The following is a 17,380-nucleotide window of genomic DNA, read 5'->3' as shown; positions in this document are numbered from 1 at the left end:
AATCATTGCTAACATATACAAAAAGTAAGCTATGAAACTGTCCAAGTTACAATTTTAAGCGTAAATTTTGTGAAAATTTTCGATTTATACATATGTATATGGCTGGGACGGTCACTAGGGGGCGCTGGACTTGGCGAATAGTCTGCAGTCCGTATGAGTTCACTCTGCACGTCATTACCGGAGATGCGGAAGCATATGAGTTTGACGTACGGTGAAGTACAGCTCCTGCAACATGGTATGAATGTTTCAAAATATTGCATTGTTTGCATACAACGTGCATACTTATTTGTTGTCTGATTTCAATATACGATTTGGAAACACCTCAGGCTCATGTATCATTGTATGTGTCCGGCCACTGTGGCCCTTCACAAATATTGTACCACTGCACTACCAGCAGTTTGTTCATGAATCGTGTATCTGTTCCGTACATGCATGGCCAAAAAACTATTGTGTGATTGTGCATTCATTTTCATACTCATATAATTTAATTCGATCAATAGTGTGTTAAGGTAGTATGCCCATTTAATATTGAGGGAATTATTGCTATTTTAGGGTTTATAACGTGACAATTATCTAGGAAATAGCCTAGTAAAATTGTAGTATTCCCAGTTGTTACATTGCTATATAAAGATTGTTCATCACCGTCATGACCACCACCACCACCACCACCACCACCACCACCATTACCATAACCACCACCACCACCACCGCCACCACCATTACCATAACCATTGTAACCACCACTACTACCACCACCATCACCACCACCTCCTCATATGTATGCCATCACAACCTCTATCATTGTCATTGCTGTTGTAACCCTCATGATCATCATTATCATCATCATCATCATCATCATCATCATCATCATCATCATCATCATCACCATCGTCGTCATCATCGTCATCATCATCATCAACAACATCATCAATGTTATCATCATTTCTATATTATTTCTTTACTTCTATCGTTTTCATAGGTGTAATGTAATCAAAATCAAAATGGCAACAAGAAGACGCTTTGTTTCAACTCATTCTAAATCATCTCTAAGTGATTTCCCAGATGAACTGCTGTTGAAGATATTGTCATACAGTAGAGTATGTGACATCTTGTCTATTGCACAGACATGTAGGAAGCTGCATAAACTATCCAGAGACACAACACTGTACAGGTAAGATTTGTCAGAGAAGGGCTAGTATGGGGTGAGGGTGGGGAGGCAAATATATGTTATTTGGGAGGGGTAGGGGGAATGGGTTGTATGTACTCATATGGGGAGAGGTGGGGAGGTAGAACGATACATGATATTGAGCGAGTGGTGGGCAAATATATGTTATTGGGAGGGGCAGGGAGAATTGGTTGTTTTGTGTAATATTGATAATAGAACATACCCTGTATGTGGGACAGAAATTGGGGTAAGGTAAAATTGTGTGAGGGGAGAAAGGGGAGGGGAATTCTAGAAACCAAAATTTATTTATTTGTTGATTTATTTATTAGTGTGTGTATGATGATTTTTAACTTTGTATTTTCTTACAGACATATTGATATTTCTCAAGAACATGGCATTTCAGAAAAGAGGATTGCTTCCCTACTTCGTATACATAAAGGTGTACTGCAGACATTTAGTATGGAACATTGTTATTGGATTGACTTTGATAAGATGTCTTTTTCATACAGTTGTAAAACCATGACAGAGCTTGGTCTTACTGGATGTGATGTTTCAGTCTCACAGCTGGTTATATGTTTGTCTTACTGCTTCAACATCCAGTCACTATCTTGGGATGACAGTTTCTCGATTTTTATGCGTCCTTTGGAGTTCTTCCAGATGTTCAACAACACAAGTAAAAAGGTGCTTAGCAAACTACATGAACTAAAGCTGGGATTAGCTGGTTTAAATGTTGCAGTGTCCATTTTTTTTGTCGATGATGCAAATCACTACTCCATCTTGTACTTCTGTCAACAACTCCGACGTCTCCATTTAGAAGAAATTCCAATGTGCCTTGGTCATCGTACACCCTCACACTACTGGAATACAAGTAATCTTTTGTTACAACTTCCAAAGCTTGAAATGGTCACTGTCATGAATACCACTAGTGCCTGGTTTCCACCACGTGGCACACTCTTGGGAATCTTTCGTGCAATACCGCTAGACAACAACCTCAGTGTTGTTTCGCTACCAAATGCTTTAGTTCCAAGAGCATCACCTGATAAGGTACCCACTGCAAGGGCCTGGAAAGAGATCATATTTCCCAGGTTAAAGGGAGTGAAGCAACTAGATGTAAGGGGAATCAGTAATGTACATGCTGATGCAGCTGGTGCTGATCTTACTGCAGAACTGCAGTTAATGTTACCGTCTTCTCTGCTGTCATATCAATGGAGTGGTTCTGGTAGGAAGCAGAATACAGAGTCCTACACACACATGTTTCATACACTTGCCAGAAGTTGTTCTGAGTTGAAAACTTTCACAATAGAAGATGCTGTAAGTATATAGTTCAAACTAGCTATATTAGAACCCTTGCTGGGTTCATTCTGACCATGATCTCTTAACACACACTTAGGACTTAACCCAGTGATTGAGTATTACTTCACACAGCAATGGCTCAACTCACTTAGATACTACCATGTTGTTTTGCAAAATGTTTTCCTTTGTGATTGGCTGATTGTATTTACTGACACTGATTTAGTAATATTGACGTCATGTGAGAACACTGCTGATGTCATCTGACACAATGTGTAGATTATAAATCTAGTAAGAATTTGTGCCAGTTTTCTAGCTGATGCTGCGTAAATTAGAATATTGAATTCATGAACCTAAGTGTGATTTGAGATGACATAGTCCAGATCAATCCAGGAAAGGTTGTAAACTAGGTTAAAACAGTCCTCACCTTGTCTCACCTTTATTTGGTATCACATTTGTGATCTTCAGCCATACACATCAAGTCGCACTCTATGTTCTACAAACAAGAATCTGCTTACAGCAACAAATTAGAGACAAATCACTGATGGAGGTCGCTCATTCTTATATGTCGCCCGCAAACTATTATTTAGTTCATTTAAGAGACCTTTCAGTTGATGATCAGTTCCTATATGTGATTTTTTGAATTTGTAATCATTGTCATTAGAGATCCTATTTGGAATAAATGTACAGTAACTTTCTTTATTTTTATTTCAAAATGAAACCAGTAAAATACTCCAGCCATCTTAGAGAAGTTTGGTTTGGCGTGTTCATCCTTCCAGATGTTTTTTGTTCATTTCCAAAGGCTTTGATTATGATGTTGCATCTGACTTGTCTATAGAGGGCAGTACTATACTTTAGTCTGCAGTTGAGAACGATTTGATTTCTTTGCAGGGAGAAGTCTTTCCGTATGGCTGTAAGCCTCCAAGTGTAATTGACATAGATCAAGTGGCTGAATATTGTCAGAATCTGAGACACCTCAATCTGAATGGTACCCACTATGAATGTAGTCTATATGAGAAAAGACGTGTGGCAACAAGCATTGCTAAGATGAAAGGTATTCTTTACACACCTCATGAACACTGGGCACAGCTTTCAATGGGGTGATACTGTTGCACATGATAAAAAGTCTCTGAAAATCATCATATCAACATAGACTGTACTTAGACATCCCTAACCCTGATGATAGTGGGCTCCTTTATTTTGTATGGGTTTTTATAAAATGGTCTAGGGTGTATATAGTCTGTAAGGCACGCCATGACTGGGCACCCTCACACATCGGCCAACCCGTTTGAGAGGAGGCCGGTGAGGGCGGAACGTCTTACAGTCTAGGGTGTATGGCATGTGTATATATTGTATACTAGTATGTATACACCATACATGTACTGTGCTGCATTTTTATCACCACCTGGTATCCAGCTATTACCAGTACTTCAGTAATTTAGCATAACTACCAATAGTGATGAAAGATTATCATCATAAAACATGGTGTTTATACTATGAGTATATGATTGATTTCAAGTGTAACTATTTGTTTGAATCAGTCATTGTTCTGTACTTCACAAAAACGTGGCGTCAGATCTAGAACTTCTTAGAGATAGCTGTGACACTCCTTCCTTTTGATGATTTCACCGACTTGTTGGGGAGGAAGAGGGTGGGGTTGGGGGTGGGATCCATCAATTTATCTTATTTTAATATGGTGTGATGTCATAATTTAGGTTGATAATTTTGTTCAGGAATTGGTTGAAGGCGGTAGAGAAATTATACCAGCGATATTGGACACCTGCCTCATCATCTAATAAATTTATATTGAGTGATAACTTTTCAATTTTTTTTTTAGGCTTGAAGTCTTTATCCTTACCATCATGTTTGATAGGGACTGGTAAATCATCTATACAAGTATCAACATTCAATACCTCACAGGTAGGTTTCTCTCAATCCTTTGATTTTATAATAAAAATGTAAATTGTCATTACAAGAATGAGACGCTGATGAGAAAGTGTTTGTCATCATATTGTAAGTGTGGAACCCCAGATAAACAGTAGTTTATATGCCATTAGTCAGATCCATCAATTTTGAGATTATGTATATGTAGAACTTCATAAAATATGGCAGTTTACAACACATAAATTTGTGTGATCTGATTACAGTCTGATGAAGAGGTTGGAGTTGCTTTACCATCACCTTTAGAAATAATCACTGATGGGTGTCAATGTCTTGAGGAGTTTGAACTGATTGCTGATTACTTTGGAACAGGTGGTCTCTTCAAGAAATCAGCTGATCTGGTCATATTTGCTGGCAAGTGGTAAGATTATACAGTAATCACTACTTTTTTTGGTTTGTCTCATAAAGGCCTTTCTTTGCTCAATATACAGCTTTGTTTAAATTAAGAAAACCCATTCTTCCGTACAATGTATAAACAACGAATGACGCAAGAGAATCACTAACAGCCCCACCACCAAAACATAATATGTGACTTACATATATTTAAAAAGTGTGATTGCTTGTTTGTTTGCAGTGATCATTTGTTTGCTACAGTCAGTGAAGACTTAACAGCCATTGCAAAGTGGAAATTGCTGAAAAAACTCACCATGGCTGGGTTGATAGGTGTAACCAATGGGGACATATTGGTTGCCATAGCAGCAAACTGTAAAGCACTGAAATCATTGTCTGTGGCATATTTTGGCCAATACAAGCAACAGTGTGTATATCAAGAGGCTTTGATTAAAGCACTACAGTTATGTGAAAACTTGAAGGAACTCAGGTATGAAAGATGTATTCCTCTTTGGTCCATCAGCTACCCCTATAAGTATTGCATCTTTGATGCATATGTAACCCCCAAATATTTGAATTTGTATCTCTGAGATTCAGAAAATATAGCATAAGGTAGCTGGCTACTGTTACTGCCTTTTAAAAATAGTTTTGATATTGTTGAATGCCATGGCTGTCACTAAGTTAACACCAGTCTTCCAAAAGGTGACTAGTGTTTCCTATACTTAGTCTTTACTTAGCAACATACTGAAAGATATTGTAATCTGAAGTGCAGATTATAACATATATGGAACAGTCTTCCTGATTATGTTGTTGGGGACATCTCTAGCACCGGACTCCAAACCTTCGAAGGCCGGTCGCATGATTTCCTTCTGACTAGGTTATAACTGATGGTTCTTTTTTTATTTTTCTTCATTTAATAATGTTGGGTTCTTATATAGCGCTTTCACAGTCTGTGCTCAAAGCGTTTTACAATTATTACCCCTGGCGCGGATCAGAACGGCACAACGGCCCTTTAGTCTTCCTCAACTCCCCGGGGAGGATACAATCCATACTAACCATTCACCCATCATGACTCCACTCCACATTTGAGCTGCAGTGAACCATTTGATTGGCCTACTGGAGCATCACATGTTCTGGTGGGCTATTGTTCACATGTGCATATTATATACAAAAAACTCCCCCCCCCCAAAAAAAACAAAACGAAACAAAAACAAAAAAAAACAACAACAACAAAAAAACCTCTCCTCAAACTCAAATAATCTCTGATGAAGGCAGCCTAATTCTGTGTTTCTTACGATCTGACTGACCCTATATTTCTTCAATCTAGCATAATAAAACATAGACAGAACTAGGCTTAACAAAAAAATTGTGTGGTTCCAATTATGCTCAATTTTAGAATAGGTGGGGTAGATTTGTTATTGTATTTTTTTAATATATATATTTTTTTTTCATCGAGTGTCTAATTTAGGTAGTTATGTTTTATATTGTTTTCCATAGGGTCTCTGTGTTATTGGTTTCTTCCCATTAGATGTACAGGCAGAACAGTTTTATATTGTCTTTTTTACATAAGTTGATGTCAGTTTCCGCATCCACTATTTCTTGTGAGACTTCACAAATTTTGCGATTTTATTATTTTTTTCGCAAATACAAAAAAGTTTAGGGTCAGCGTGAAAAACTAGATGGGGTCAGGTAACTTGAACCAAACATCCTTTTTTCTTAGGCCTTAGAAAAAAATCACACATCACTGGTTGTAAGATGGCAACCCCACAGCGTGTATCTGAGTGTAAATTATCATTCCTTGCTTAAAGTCAGCACCCTTCACAAATGTTTCAGTTTCCTTGTTGGCAGCCTCACTTCAAGTCTTTGATATGTTATGCATGTCATGATGTGACAATTCTTTAATGTAAAAAGTATATAAATCACTGTAAATAACTTTTTAACATGAAATAAGTCTAATAATGAGAGTATTGTTGTTTGTTTCAGGATTGAGCAACCGAATCTGAAGATCTGTGATGAGTTACTTACATCAATCAACACAGGGGCTATCTCTAAATCTATAGAGAATGTGTGTATTATCAACAGAGATGCAAGGTAAGACAGTATAAATAGCCAAAGTTGCAATGTTGTTCAAGTATCTAGTCTTTCTTTATTTCAATAACGGAATGTACATCTATTTATCCCTGGAGAAGGGTTACAGAAATACATAGAATAAATAAAGGAGATGATGTGAGCCAAAACAAAAAACAACTTGAAAATATTAATATGCTGTAGACTAAAATGCAAAATATGAAAATCAAATGTTGTCCCTGAAATGAATGGAATGAATGGAATGAAAGGCTGTCACAAAGGGTACAGCATACAGACTTTAAAGCTCCAATACTGGTTCTGTAAATAGTATGACTTTGTTTATTTACTGTATTTTTCTATGTATCTACTTGTATCCAGGTTGACAGGTGACCTTTGCACCCTGGTTGGTAACTGTCCAAACCTGCTTTCTTGTATTGTTTTCTGTGATGAAGATTTTGAAAGATGCAGACAAGTCTGGCAAGAAATACTCAACAGGTAAGTATCACTGTTTTAAAAGGGAACACCATTCGTAACAGCAGGGCATGCCTTTTGAGGCGAGCGATCGCTCCGCTCGCCTACCACTCGCGCAAACTAAAATCCACGAGAGCGATTTTCCACTCGCCTGGGCCCCAACGAACCTGTACAACAGCCTGATGTTATTTTATATCATTTTTCAATATGTGGTTACCATAAAAATCAACGTTTATTCGGTAAAATTACGTGGTAGGAGCGTGGAACACTTCCATGTTCATAATCGTCGATCTCCAGCTGAAGTCAGAGCTGTCATTCATGACCTATATATGTATCTGAAATTTGCATTGCACTACCCTTATATGGGGAAAATAGTGACGTATTCGAAGCGGGACATGCATGATAAGATAAGATAAGATAAGATAACACTTTATTTTAGCCGTTTAGAAAATTTTACATTTCTAATTTGGTATTTAAACAAAATAAAGTTATGATGTCATGGCATATCATGAATATTGATCAGCTCAGTATGCGTGGAGATTTCAACTTTCGCATCATTGCAAATTGTGCAATTACGATTGATACGATGACTATTTGTAGTTCTCATTTTCAGCAATCCATCGATGAGTTTTTAGTTTTAAATTCCGATCGCCCTAGTTTTGTTAGAACGGGGTTTTTGGAGACCATCCGGCATCCGGCATCCTACGTGAATGTCTCCTCCGGAACATGAACAACAACTGCGATTTATAGTCGCTATACAAAGTACATGCCCAGAGTTCCGACAATAGCTTGGCGATGTTTTGGAGGGCATTGAAAAAATGACAATAAAATAAGATCGATTATTTTACAAAATAAAAATAAAAATAAGCTGTCGATATTTTTCCCACCTTATCTTATTATTCTCGTGCAGTTTTCAGAGAAATTCCCGGGTTTTTATTTCATAATCTCCAACACGCAGTTTCATTGTTTTTGTCCGATGATCTATTCAACTGCCGACCATGTCTGTTTTACCTCCATGACTTTATCGACTGCTGTAACATATAAAATATTTGCTCGAATTTTCGCCTTGTGATTTCTAAAACAAAGTAGGTCTGCTGCTTAGACGTGAACGGATCTAGCTACTTTAGTCGGCGACACCGGTCGTCGGATCCGTGTGCAGGTACTAGGTCTAATAAAACACGTAAGCAATTTAACGTCAACGTCAAAGCTCAACATCAGGAGGCATTTGTCATCTCTGGGGTACGTTAGTTTTTGTAAATTCATTGTAGTTTTGAACAATCTCAAGTTTGAATTAGCTGCATTAATTAAGCGAAATAGATTTGGTGGTTTCTTCAATGCCCTCCAAAACATGTACTTTGTAGCGACTATAATTTGTTCCGGAGGAGATATTCAGGTAGGATGTTATTATAAAAACGTTCTAAGAAAACAAGACCAGTTAGAATTTGTAATTAAAAAAATATTTTTGTATTGTACTACTTGTAGTCACAACAAAAAACTTTTCAAGATTTTGATGTGCACAGACTTAACAAAATTGTTGCAATAATAATTGTTGTACAAATAACCAAACGAACTGTTACTTATAAATATATTTTTGCATACATTTTTTAAATGTGTGTGTTTTTTTATTCTATTTTATTTATTTGGAGCCGACTGGCCAAAATACAAATAGAAATGAAAATGAATTTTTATTTCTTCACTCGCCTGACTATTTTCAGGAGAGGTATATTAAATCACTCGCCTACCACTCGCCTGGATGGTTTCAGGAGAGTGATTTTTAGCTCTCCTGCCATTTTCAAAAGACATGCCCTGTAACAGCCTATCACCTTCAGTGAAAATGTCATGAATATTCATTGTTCAACCACTGCATAAACATTTCTGTTGACTCCCATGAGGCAATGTGGCCCACAGCAAAGATCCCCAAATCAGGACAACTTCAACTTGATGTTTTTCTGAAATTACATGTAATGTAGGTGATGTAAAACCATGACATATCTCTCCAGAACTCAAAGTTCATGAACATGTCTGTATTTCCTGGAGTGATGTTCCCCTTTAATTTGGGATGAAACATTTTGTTGGTTTCTTTGTGTCTGGATGATGTCACCTAAATGTTGATGAAAATGATAATTTAATTTGTAAGATTATTACTGATACAAGTGTACTCTCATCATAATGAACATATTAGTTTATTTTAATTTATACTTGCTTTGACTGGGTGAATTTTACCTGACGTTTAATTCTATTTGTTGTAGTACTCTGTGTGTGTGTGTGTGTGTGTGTGTAAAAACCCATTGCCTTGATATCTGGTGGGGACATTACTAAGGGCGTATAGATGGAAAATTGTTCAAATAAAATAGATTGCATTGGAGATTTTTTGGTGAAAAAATAACTCCAAAACTATAGGGCAGATTGGCCTGAAATTTGGACGGAATGTTCTTTGGGATGTGTAGATGGAGCATTGTTCATGACATGGTGATCCTGTCAGTGTTATATGCAAATTTAAGTATAACCCTCCTCCATTTGTTTTGTCATTTTCTCATCTAGATACAAACGTCGTCGGCAAGCTTTGTATGTCCTTATTCATCCAAGACAGCTGGATATCAAATATTCTCAAAGAACATTGAGTGAGATTCCGAGATGCTTTGTGGATAAAATGTTACATTTCAGAAGTCGAGTTGGAGAATTGCCATTGTAAAGACACTGCAGTACTTGCCAGGAAAGAGTGAGAGTGTATATTGTGAGCACCTTACAGTTAGGGTTAAGCTGTTACAAGTTTCTCTTTGATTGGAATGCAATACAGGTTGTAATTACATCAATATTAGTATTCTAATAGATGATGAATATTCAACAGCCTTTGATTATGTATACTATTAATAATATATAAAACCAACTGTCAATTTGCCATTTGATGTGAAACCTACGCATGGCAGTAATATGTATAATTAAAATTTGATTAGAAGATAAGAAGTGAAAATTATTAGTGTCGTATTTCATTTTGTTGAAAAAAAGAGACATTTTAAGGCAAACTTAAAGTGGCCATATGGATGAGAATTTGGTATTTATTTTGGATTTTTATTTGATAAAACAACTTCACTATGTTTTTATACTTGAAAAAATAATGCAAAACAGCATATACCAAGTCCATGTTCATAACTCAATACATTGCAAAAAGATGGAAAAAGTGTAAAAAGTTTGTTATTGTACGTACAATAACAAACATTTTATACATTGTTTAAATGTTTTGCAGTTTATTGAGTTGCAAACATAGACTTAGTATATGTTATTTCACATTATTTTGTCAAGTAGAAAAACATAGTGAAGTTGTTTTATCAAATAAAAAGCCAAAATAAATACCAAATTCTCATCCATATGGCCATTTTAAAAATTGGCTCTTAGCAAAAAGTATTTTCAATGTTTGATGATTATAGTACTCTACATAGTGGAGTTACTAGGCTAAAACATTTATGTGTTTGAGATTGAATAATACAAAGTGTTACATATGAAAAGTTTATTCAATTTAGAAATATATATTATGTATTCTGATTAATAGAAGACAATTTTTTTACCAAGCAAAGTAGTAGAAATTTAATGACATATTATATACTTGGAAATGTCAATTTGGACTTGTAGTATTATTATCGAAAAATTATGATTTTGAAAATAACATTCTCGCAAACCAGAGCTGTTATTTCTTCTGCTACACCACGGCACATTAAGAATGGTGCTGTAAAACAGGCCGTGGTTACAGCGATGGAAAATAAAATCTACTTCTGAAGAATGTGAATTGAAAATCAATGTTATCAAAAATATCTCCAAAGTTTGATATATGAAAGCTTGTTCCTAAGTCCTTTTGAAATGATTAAAGAAAGTCAAGGGTCTTGTTTTCAAGGAAATCAACAATCTTTTATTTTTCCCAAGTAGAGTTAACGTGGTATTCGGTAGCCATATTGGATTTGGCAGCCATATTGGATTCTAAAATGACTGAATTTGATATCAATTTGAAATTTCACAAATTTGTGTGATGACACCTAATTTTTTGTCTTTGATTGGAGTTTTCTTGAACAAAGTAACAAGAAGTTCAATCTTTTTCTTCATTTTGAAGTGAACAAATGATAACAGCGCCACCTAGTGGTAAAATGTAAAATGAAATCATTCTACATTGTTGGGTTTCCAAGTAAAGATAATATTGTATGTATTTTAGTTGTCACCCAGTTCTATTGATAATTTTTATGATTTTTATTCAGAAAGTATGCATTTTTCAAAAGTTGATGTTACTCTTATTTTTGCTGGTTTTTTTTAAAAAGAATTTTACTGATGGATTGATTCCAAATCTACTTTTCCATCAATTGATGTGCAAACGAAGTCAGATGTCAAATAAAATTCCACCCTTGTGACTGAAAGTCAGATATAGAGCGAACAGTGACTGCTTTATTTCATAAATGATCTGCATCTCAGAATGTTTATAAGTACAAAGTCAGAATATAGAGCAAACAGTGACTGCTTTATTTCATAAATGATCTGCATCTCAGAATGATTACAAGTACAAAGTCAGAATATAGAGCAAAGTGACTGCTTTATTTCATAAATGATCTGCATCTCAGAATGATTACAAGTACAAAGTCAGAATATAGAGCAAAGTGACTGCTTTATTTTATAAATGATCTGCATCTCAGAATGATTACAAGTACAAAGTCAGATATAGAGCAAAGTGACTGCTTTATTTTATAAATGATCTGCATCTCAGAATGTTTATAAGTACAAAGTCAGAATATAGAGCAAACAGTGTCTGCTTTATTTCATAAATGATCTGCATCTCAGAATGTTTACAAGTTTGTTTAAAAGGCAATGTAAGAACCAATAAAACTTGATTACATTTTTAGATTTTCTTATCAATAAACCTTATAAAAATAATAATAAAAGCAATCATGCCTATATCGTAAAAGCTGTATAACAGTTTTTTCTTTCAAAAGACCAACTATACATTTTCTGTAAATAGTTACATACACCTAGGTACATACACTGTGTCTGATTCTATCTTTCTGTGCTGGATGACCCAACAAATACTGGTATGGTTGTGGTATAGAGATTGCACTAGCCTTATCCAAGTCTCTCATCTGGAAAACAGACAAAGACAAGATAAATCATAACAAATCTGTATGTTACATTGTCTGAGGCAATCATATGTCTATGGCTTCTTTAGAGTTAATGATAATGCTAGGATTACATATACTGACCATTTGCGAAACCTGTACTAGCTGCAACTGAGACACTTTTTGCCATCAAGCAAATACATTCACTAAAAAAATGTTCCATTACTGGTTGAAGACATGACTGGTTGGCTAGCCTCAATACCTAGGTGTATGGTGCTCAGTTATATGCAATATTGAGGCATAAGCTAGGTCATACACTTTTAGCAACACTGGTGGTCATGTATCATTTCACAGTATTTTTCTTGGTTGAGTATGTTTTGTTTGCAAAATCAACAAAGTTCTGGTCACTGGAGGCACTGATTTTAAGGTCCGTACAATAAATGTAAATTTATAATGTTTTCTTACCGTGTTATAGGTATAGCTACATAGGATTTACTTAAGTTATAGATTAATCAATACACCTCAGTGTACAATACTGAGAAGTCATTACATTAATAACATAGTTTTAAAAAAATGGTCCAGTTGCAGTTGTGTCCTGTGAGGGCGCTAATGTTGCTCACTATGCTATATAAATCTACTGTTTTTTACCCGACATTGAAATTTCTTCAAATCCTGTGTCATTGCCTAACTGCATTTATGGTAATATAGTTGCTTATCACAGCAATGGCCACTTTGTTTATTTTTTATATATTTTATTCTTGTATTTTTAAGCGACAACATTCTCACCTGTTCTTCTGTGAGCTGCCATCCACTTGCAGCACCCATGTTCTCATTAAACTGTTCCAATGTCTTAGTACCAATAATGACAGATGGGATAATATCTTTTTGGAGTAACCAACGAAGACCAACCTGTGCAATGGTTTTACCTTGGATATGGAATAATAGATTGATTTAGTCAAAGGATGGATGTCATTCTGAGAAGAATTCATGTTGAACAAAGATCAAATGTGGGCATGGACCTGGAGTTCAATCTTAGAATGTTGACGAGTGGCCGTATACAACAGTATATGCATGCCCCTGAAGGTGTGGCAACATCTTTTTGTCATTTAGCACCTTTCCTTCGAAGTTAATTTTGTTTTTTGAGGCAGCCATGTTGGAAACACAGTTGACCTGGGGTGTGTTTGATTATACATGCCCGGGGAACCTCAGACCGGGGTAACTGATGTCACTTGGGAACCTCAGGTGGCATGAAACTTGCACACATTTTATTGCATTTGGAGTACCCTTGGGAAACCATGATTAAATCCGTAAATTGGTTCATCTTTACAAATAGAAATTTTGGAAGTGAAAAATGATCTCCTCACTAAATATGAAGAGATCCTCAAAAAATGGTATAATTATTTTGGAAATGATAACAACCAATCACATTGTCCCCATCTTGGGTCAGGTCAGGTCAATCCTCAAGCTGCCCTGCCTCCATGTGTGACGTCATGTAGTAATCGAATGCAGCTTGGGGCATAATCAAACACCCTGGAATAGTGCAAAAACTATATGGCTGACAGCTTGCAATGTTTGGCATTGTGCTGACATATATAGCTCTGACAGCAGAGGTGTGGGGATGATCACAAGAGATACAGTACGAATCCTTTGATTATTGAAGATGGAAGAACCACCAGTAAGAAATGTTGACCAACATTTACACACATTGTCCATGACCACCTCGTCTAAGTTCATTTCATTGCATCCCTAATATAGACAAGTGTATAGGATTCATGACATATATGTTTACCTACCATGTGATTTGGCCGCATTCTCCATTCTTTCTAATAGATTCCATGTATTGTCATTGGCATGATCACTAAAGTTAGGATGAGCAAGATTCCCAGTTGGTTTATAAAATCTTGGATTTGTTTCAGAATGATTAATTCTACTTCCTTCTGGTGCTTGTGATGCACCTCTTCTTACTTTACCAGTCAGCCAACCACTGTGAAATGTAATAAATATGATAGTTTATAAAACGAATGTGTGTGTGTGTGTGTGTGTGTGTGTGTGTGTGTGTGTGTGTGTGTGTGTGTGTGTGTGTGTGTGTGCAAAGGATCAGATGATAATCTGCTCAGTATGAGGAGGGTCGGTTATGTCTTAATAATAATAATAATAAATTAATAATGTTAGTTTGTATATAGCGCATTCCCACTCTGCTCAAAGTGCTATACAATTATTATCCCTGGTTCAGATCTATAGCACCACAACAGCCCTTTATACTTCCTCAACTCCCTTGGGAGCATACAATCCATTGCAGCCTTTATAAGCACATGGGATTAAAGCAAACATGCAAATGCTAATATTTAGGCTGTAATAATTGTATCACATGCTGAGCAAATGTTCATATGACAGAATAATAAATATTGAATTTTATAGTTTATCATAGTTTCATTCGTGAGATTTCAAAAAACAAAGAGTACTTACAATGTCTTACACAATTAGTAATTTTAATAAGGTGCTACTTTTTACGTGTTGCCAACATAAAGTACACTTGCTTGGCAACTATTCATGTTTGAAGAAAGTGGCATATGATGATTCACATGATACCTACAAAACATTCATCATCATGAAGTCTACATTTCTTACCCTTTCAATGGTCCCCATGGAATGAGTCCTATTCCTTCATTCCTACAAACATCAAACAACTCCCACTCTGATGCTCTGCATAGAAGACTGTACTCTTGCTGGCAAAGTAAAGTAAGTTGCATGAGCTAGCGTGTAATAAGTGCTTTATATATATATGTGTGTGTGTGTGTGTGTGTGTGTGTGTGTGTGTGTGTGTGTGTGTGTGTGTGTGTGTGTGTGTGTGTGTGTGTGTGTGTGTGTGTGTGTGTGTGTGTGTGCGTGCGTGCGTGCGTGCGCGCGCATGTGTGCATGTGTACGTGCATGCAAGCTATCATATCTAATAAAGAAACATAAACATCAGCTGCTGCACAATTTGTTAGTACAAACTCCTCCATATTGTAACTACTCCAGGGCCTGTGGATAATCATATTTGCCAATTCAAAGGTAGATATTACACAAAAATGGAAACTCAACATAAGACATATGAAACATGAAATATGTTTAGACAGAAATATTCAACACCAACAACCAAGAGAGTAAACTATAATTCTAGAACACATAAACACAATGTATTAACTAAGAATACACTACTTTTGGCAAGATACATGTATCTGGTACTTACTTGAAGACTAACACACCTTGCAGCTAGACCCATGGATTCACACAACAAAGCAACTTTTTGTAGCTGCCAACCTGTGTAGTTACTAACGCCAAAGTAATGCACTTTACCACATCTCACCAAGTCATTTAGAGTTCTCAGTGTTTCCTCTATTGGTGCCCCTGGATCCCATCCATGTAACTACATAGACACACACACAGAATTCATATCAAACATCTATACATGTACATCTGTATAAATTTGATGATTAGAGCTTGAAATCAATAGTCCACAAACTTAGGCTACCAATGTTTATCATGGCGCTACCAATATTTACAGTTAGTAACCCATTTTGTCTTCCACTCAGTGTGACCATGGAGGTATTGGGTCCTGTTTTCAGTTTAGATATGTAGGACTACTGGGCTAAGGAGTTCTGAAAGTGGTAGCCCACTAGGACTACCAAAGGAAGAGTTTATTTTGAGCTCTGATGATTTCCTTGTCATGCTTAGCAAAATGCATAATGTTAGCACCCAAAATGTTTCTTGTTATTTGGTTTGGTTGTATACTTGGTAAATGCATCTGATATACTGTGGTTGATGAATTTCAAACTAAATTATTACTGACTGGGTAGCTTTTCTTTGTTTTAAACAAACCCATAAACCAACCAACCAAACAACCATTGTTATTGATGTGGTGTAGGTAACAGTATGAAAATTTGATATCTCTATCTAATCTCACCACAATTCATTTGTGTTTGACCTACTTGGTACAAATCTATGTAATTAGTCTGTAGACGTTGTAAACTTCTATCAATGCTTCTTGCAATATGTTTACGACTTAATCCACATCCATTGACTGGATCACTGGTAATAGTCTTTCCCCAAACTTTGGTTCCAATCACCATTTGGTCTCGAGTTTGCCTCCTACCAATGTTAAAATTAGAATGTTCAGTACACAACTAAAACAGTCAGGTTACAGCAAACTTTATACAGTGACATGTACAACCAATCATTTACATACAAAAATATCACAATAGAGTACTATATATGTGCTTACTTTGTCATCCAACTACCAATGTATTGTTCAGCCAAACCATTAGAGTAGAGATCAGCTGTGTCAATAAAATTACCACCACATTCAACAAATCGGTCCATCAATACATGAGCTTGTGATTCATCACACTGCCCAGGACGTCCATCCTACCATTAGTAAATACAGTAAATAACGTAAAATATCCGTGTCTTTAGTTTATGTACCTAAAATATGGTATGCATGATCATTGTGTAAATGTAAATCTCAGAAGAAAATACACACAGCAGTTAATTGCTGTTATGTTGACCAATGCATGGTCATTTCGTAACAGTAACACTAACAGTTACCTAACGGTCACTGTAGATTGCAGTACAATTAATCCTATGAGTATGACCTTGGAGTATACTTTAATTACTCCAACAACTTGCAACTTATGTAAGGACTCACAGGCACTCGAATCAATCTCATTTATTTGGGGAGGAAAAATGTATATGTCACTATACATTGAAAAAAAATCATACACATTGATTCGAGTGCCTGTGTAAGGACTCTTCGGGGAAATGTTACTTTTCGCTATTAAACTTGATGTCTTAAAATGGGATTGTTTCGTAATAGTAACAGTTACCTTGCGGTCACCGAAGATTGCAGTCCCTAAACATATGTTAGACACTTTCAGACCACTTTTACCGAGAAAGTTGTACTGCATTCTCGTTTTGTCGTCTCCTTCACTTTTGGGTCGGAAAATAGTTGAATATGAATGAACTGTCTGTTCGTCAGGGTAGAAAATGAATG

The 17,380-nt window shown here is 36.1% G+C and overlaps 2 protein-coding genes across 2 annotated transcripts; one reads left to right on the top strand and one right to left on the bottom strand.

Moving 5' to 3' along the window:
- The first annotated feature begins 66 nt into the window (after positions 1-66).
- Positions 67-10,292, top strand: LOC144442555 (F-box/LRR-repeat protein 18-like). Its single transcript, XM_078131932.1, has 10 exons — positions 67-235; positions 980-1,171; positions 1,534-2,476; positions 3,347-3,509; positions 4,293-4,375; positions 4,603-4,757; positions 4,971-5,216; positions 6,710-6,817; positions 7,172-7,288; positions 9,806-10,292. The coding sequence occupies exons 2-10, from the start codon at positions 1,002-1,004 to the stop codon at positions 9,954-9,956; spliced, it is 2,136 nt and encodes a 711-aa protein (XP_077988058.1). The 5' UTR covers positions 67-235; positions 980-1,001; the 3' UTR covers positions 9,957-10,292.
- A 1,807-nt stretch (positions 10,293-12,099) lies between these two features.
- Positions 12,100-17,311, bottom strand: LOC144442472 (1-deoxyxylulose-5-phosphate synthase YajO-like). The gene is made up of 8 exons (XM_078131834.1): positions 17,214-17,311; positions 16,613-16,755; positions 16,320-16,479; positions 15,581-15,757; positions 14,980-15,077; positions 14,145-14,335; positions 13,138-13,277; positions 12,100-12,375 (listed from the first exon to the last, which is right to left on the bottom strand). Exons 1-8 carry the CDS (start codon positions 17,292-17,294, stop codon positions 12,268-12,270), a joined length of 1,098 nt encoding a protein of 365 aa, XP_077987960.1. The 5' UTR covers positions 17,295-17,311; the 3' UTR covers positions 12,100-12,267.
- Between the last annotated feature and the right edge of the window lie 69 nt (positions 17,312-17,380).

This window comes from Glandiceps talaboti, chromosome 11, assembly GCF_964340395.1.
Source record: "Glandiceps talaboti chromosome 11, keGlaTala1.1, whole genome shotgun sequence".
Taxonomy (NCBI): domain Eukaryota; kingdom Metazoa; phylum Hemichordata; class Enteropneusta; family Spengelidae; genus Glandiceps; species Glandiceps talaboti.
Note: the sequence above shows the minus strand (reverse complement) of the source record. Positions and strands in the feature narration are given on the sequence as shown.